At 63.8% G+C, this 4946-nt stretch overlaps 1 protein-coding gene across 1 annotated transcript in view; it reads right to left on the bottom strand.

Moving 5' to 3' along the window:
* The window catches only part of TRIM29 (tripartite motif containing 29), a 27379-nt gene that overhangs the window by 5038 nt on the left and 17395 nt on the right, over nt 1-4946 (bottom strand). Inside the window, exons 6-7 of the mRNA XM_006165975.1 lie at nt 4457-4549; nt 2481-2576 (exon numbers count right to left, since the gene is read on the bottom strand). Of these exons, the coding sequence (XP_006166037.1) occupies nt 2481-2576; nt 4457-4549 (189 nt within the window). The remainder of the gene's footprint in view (nt 1-2480; nt 2577-4456; nt 4550-4946) is intronic.

Below are 4946 nucleotides of genomic sequence, written 5' to 3'. Positions count from 1 at the left end.
GTAACGTGCCGCCCCCGGCAGAGGCCACAGCAGCTAGGCTGCACCAAAGACCCCGGGGAGGGTGGCCAAGGGCCGGGAGCAGCGGGGCAGGCAGAGGAGGGGGCCGGCTGGGCGGGCTGAGCCAGGCAGCAGGAAAAGACGCAGACCCCCAGTCCAGGTCAGAGCCACACTGATTACTACCCCCGTCTGGAGGCCCGCACCATGGACCCCCTTCCTGGAGCGCGGGAGAGCTCCTCCGAGATGGTGAGGCTCCCCACCCTCTGAGCTCCACTGCCAAGCTATGTGAGGGCCGGGCCTGTGTGTGCTGCTCAGTCGCCCCTGCTCCACGAGCTCCAGCAACAGCTCGTTAGCCTCAGTGGGGATCGCGACCAGTGCTTGCTGGCCGCCCGACCACGACACTGTGCCTTCTCTCAAAACTACTGCTTTCCTTGTCCTCAAACCAGAGAGCGAGACTCGGAGAGGGGCAGTGTGGCTGCCACCAGGGATCAGGACAGATGCGCTGTCCCCTGGTCAAGGCTCAGTGGGGAAGGTACTGCCCTGCCTCCTGCCCTGCCCTCCCTATCGGCCAGAGGGATCTGTGCAGAGCTCGGGTCCATGGGATGATGGGAAGCACCCTGAGCGTCAGCGGGGGCCTGCAGGAACAGGCCGCCACGTCTGAGAAGAAGCAGATCATGACCTGGATGCTGAGGAGTTCAAGAAATAAGCAGAGCTTGTCCTGGACCAGGCTGCAGGGGCCTTGGGGAACCCCGACCAGCCCTGCTAGGTGTGAGGAGCAGGTGCAGCCCAGAGACCACCTGCATACCACCAGGCTTCCAGCCAGGCCAGCAGAGCCCTGCCCAGGCAGCCCTGGGCAAGGGGGTGGGGAGGGAGCAGAGCAGAGAACTGGGGCTCTCCCTGCCCTGGGGTGGGACACCCTGGAAGTGGAGGGTTTCAGGGGCTCAGAGTGAAGACCAAAAAGAGAGATCCAGACCTCTCTCAGCTCCTAGAAAGAAGACCCCATGCCAGCCATGAAAGAGGGGAAGTGGGGCCCAGAGCCCAGGACACCAGCCGTGTGCGGCAGAAGTCCGGAAGGAGAGGCCAGGGTGGCAAGACGGGGCGTGCATCCCTCTTCCAGGGAGCTCTGGGATGGAGGGACCAGGACACCCTAGAAATGGCAGAGCGAACCGCCGGGGGATCCCGCCTGCCCAGCTGTGAGACGCTGATGGGCAGGGCTGGAAATCAGGCAGGTACCGGGGTTATTTTTAAATGGCCCACTGTGGTCCAGGGGTTTGGAAAACTCGGCCGTGGCCTGTCTCAAGGTGCTGAACTGATAGGGGGCTTTCCCGGGGCCTGCTGGGAGAAAGAGAAGGTTAGCCATCCCGCGCTGGCCGGGGGGTGGGGGTGCCCTGTGGGGGCAGAGGGCTCACTCCAGGGCAGTGCCCTCTCTGCAGCCCTTGCTGGAGCAGGTATGGCCGGCTCAGGCCATGCCACTGGGCCCTCCTTGTACACAGGGTGACCCGTGCCCACCCCCGTCCAGGGCCATTTCCAGCCAGCCTGGCTAGCTACCAAGTGAGGGGGACCATGCTTCCTGGGCTGCTCTTTGGACAAGGCAGAGCGTGTGGAGGAGCGCCCCCTAGCTGAGGCCTCAGAGTGTGCAAGTTCCGAGTCCCAAGGGGGTCACTCTCCCTGCCAAGCGGCCTTTGGTCCAGGCTTGAGCAGCGAACAGGCCCAGGAGAGACCAGAGCCCCCAGGCCTAGCTCTGGGATAGGACACGGGTGGGGGGGGCTTACAGGCTGGATTGTCTACCCGCCGTCCCTTCTCCACCTTGCGGATATCCCAAGGACCCCTGCCAGACCCCCACCTGCAAGGGACAGCTGAGTGCTAAAGCCACCTTAGCGGTCACTGCTGGGGTCTGTGTGTCTCGACAGCTCCTCTTCTAATCCCTCCCCCTGCCCACCCGGCCCACTAGTCTCTTCCAGGCCAGATGTTTGGAGTGCTGGAAGCGACTTGGAGCTACACCCACCCCTAGAACTGTTCCTAGCTATTCCGCAGGCCTACTGTAAGCTGAGCAGGACAAGCCTGCTCCTTGGGATGACCCCAGCCCCGGGGACAGGAGGCACTGGCTCCAGAACTCCCGTCAGAGCTCTGGGAGCATGGAGGCAGATGAGGACAGGACTGGAGAAAAGGTAAACCTGGCAACCTGAGGGGCTGGCAGGTTCCCCCTTTTCCAAAAGGGCTTCAGGACTCTGGCTTTGCCGGAAGTGAGCGTGCACAGGGGCTGGTGCAGGTCACCATCCTGACCACCGAGGCCTGTCCTTGCAGGGTGTCTTCAGGGACCAAGGTGTGGGAAGGGGCCCTGGAAAATGCCATGCGCCCAGCTGCCCACCTTGCCCTCACTCACAGCAAAGCTGGCCAGCCTCCCCTCGGCCCGCCCAGGAGTGAGGGGGAGGTCCAGAGCAAGGTCCGAGGGCAGCGGAGGAGGACCAGGAGGGTCGGCTCACCTTTCAGGGAGAAGGAGGAGCTGCCCTGGACTGCAGGCAGGTCGTCAGAGCCGTGGATGCTAGAGGAATACTCCCAGACCCGGGAGGTGTAGTTACCTGGAGGGACAGAGGGGCTCGGGCTCAGCGGCAGGGCCGAAGGGAGGTGGGGCCGGCGAGGAGCCAGGTCTGCCCTCTGTGTCCAGCCCCAGATGCCACATGTCCAGCTGCCTCCCCAGTCCTTCCTGCCAGAGTGTCTTCCCGAATACCGAGTGTGGTCCTGCCCCGGCGCTACCTAGAGGCCACCGTCCACAGAATAAGGGGCAAAGTCTTTAATGCACCCACAGCTCTTTCACTAGCCACTACGCCTCTCCCCACCCCCGCCTCCACTCACTTCCTGTGTCACTTCCCCATCCCTGTCACTCAACATCCCACAAGCTGAATCTGGCTCCTGACCTCTTCCCAGCCCTGGGCTTGTGCCCAGACGAGGTCCCCTCACCCCACAGGTCTTCATGTGTCAGCTTACATGGCACCTCCCTATGTCCCCAGGCCCCTTACCCCCCTTCACCTGCATGTCTGCCCCTCCCACCCCAGGTCACAGTGTCTGTCACCCTCACTGGGCTCCCTGGGCTGGGAAGATGCCCATCCCCCATCGTCACGGGTGCCTGGCACAGAGCCTGGTCCCTAGAAGGTGGCCCTTGTCCGGCTGATGGATGACTGAGTGGCAATGAACAGATACATGCAAACGCATCCCCAAACTCGGGGTCAGAGGCCCTCGTGAACTGAAATCCTGTCTGCGAGTGCGACAAGTATGTCCCTGTGGTCTAGAGGAGGAGGCAGGGTGGGAGAACCAGCAAGGAACAGAGGACTCCTGGGTGGGGGACCTCAGAGCCCTGCATGGATAGAGCTCCCTTCTCCAGCCCCTTCTTGGCAGCCCCAGAGCACCAGGGGCACCCCTGGTCAAGTTCAAGTTGGCTCCACAGGGGCACCCACCACGCCCTGGAGCTCTCTGCAGCTCTCTGCAGGCAGGGCTGGGCCGACGCTGGGGTTGGGGTGAGTTGCATGGTGGGAACTGCCCACTACCCACTGGGGCCCCGAGGCCTCTGCTACTGTTCACCCCTCTTCTCTCAGCCGCTGCTTCCCACTCCTGGGGCCCGAGGTTGCTGTGGACAGTGCAGCCCCAAGGCGCTCGCAGCCCGGCAGCGTCACGTGTGGAGGAGGGTTGTGGTTTCACGGCTCTGAATCTGATCCTGGACCAGAGACCCGGCCACCGCCCTGCCCCGGTAGCCCCGGCCTCCATGTCCATGGGCTCGCCCACCTTGTGCCGAGCCTGTGGCAGGTGGCTTTGCAGGGCTGACCTGGGGCCCTCCCTGCAGGTGGCTGGCAGCGCCGGGGCTCCCAGAACCAGGGCTCAGGGAGCATAGCCCGGCAGAGGGAGACCCTGCACGTGGCAGCTGCCCCGGGAAAGCAGCATCCCCACCTCATTTCACCTCCTCTGGGTCTCCCAGTGTCTCTCACCTCACAGGGCAGGAGCCCTCCCAGCTGTGCAGGGACCGCCCATCTCACGCAACGCCTTCCCTCCCGCTGACGGCTAAGCTCACAGTCTCACGACTGTAGACTTCCCAGCCAGCCTCATGTTTGCTGGGGAGGTCACAGCGCCTGGTCCCAGGGTGGTCACTCACCCCCAGTGTCCCACTCACCCTTCAGGGATAAGAAGAGCATGTGGGCGCATGCTCCGAGGTTCCTGCGGGCTTCCCTCCTGCCTAACTAATGTCCTGTGCGCATACACACAAGGTGGAGAAGGGACTGCGGGTAGACCGTCCAGCCTGTAGACCCACATGCTTTAAGCTCAGGGGGATGCCACCCCACCTATCTCTGGGTCTCCCACCTCATCCCAGAGCCCCACCTTCACCTCATACCGGGGAGAGCAGCCACTACCCCAACCTCCTGCCTGCCCCGCCCTACATGGGACCTGCCGCCCTTGCTGGGCCGCCCCCCACCTTTGGTGCCATAGAGATTGTTGAAGTTCTTCTGGTTGGTCTCCTTGGAGAGGCGGCTGGGGGACGAGGGCTGGTACGAGGTCCGCGCCCCACCTGTGAGGCAGAGAGGGATAGGGGTCACCACTGCAGTGGGGAGTTCTGACCTACTGCAGGACTCAGTGGCCCGACCACAGTTCCCCAGCCGGACCCCGCCGCCACCCGAGGTCCTCTGGGGTAGCAAGCCAGACCAGGACGTCAGGGAGGGAGGGGCTCTGGGAACTGTTGGTCAAGGACATGGGGCTAAACCTGGACGGCCCTGGATTCACGGAGACATGCGGTCACACAGCCTAGGGGCTGCGGAGTCACCTGGAGGCTGGAAAGGTGCCGCTTCCCTCCCAGGCTGGAGTCCCTCCGTGAAGGAGACCCCAGAAGCTGGGAACGGCGCTTGGGAAGGACGGGCCGTGGGGACCTGGCAGAGGAGTGGGGCCTTGGCCAAGTGCAGGACAAGCCA

This window comes from Tupaia chinensis, unplaced genomic scaffold (genome assembly GCF_000334495.1).
Source record: "Tupaia chinensis unplaced genomic scaffold, TupChi_1.0 Scaffold144125_1, whole genome shotgun sequence".
In the NCBI taxonomy this organism is placed as follows: Eukaryota; Metazoa; Chordata; class Mammalia; order Scandentia; family Tupaiidae; genus Tupaia; species Tupaia belangeri.
Note: the sequence above shows the minus strand (reverse complement) of the source record. Positions and strands in the feature narration are given on the sequence as shown.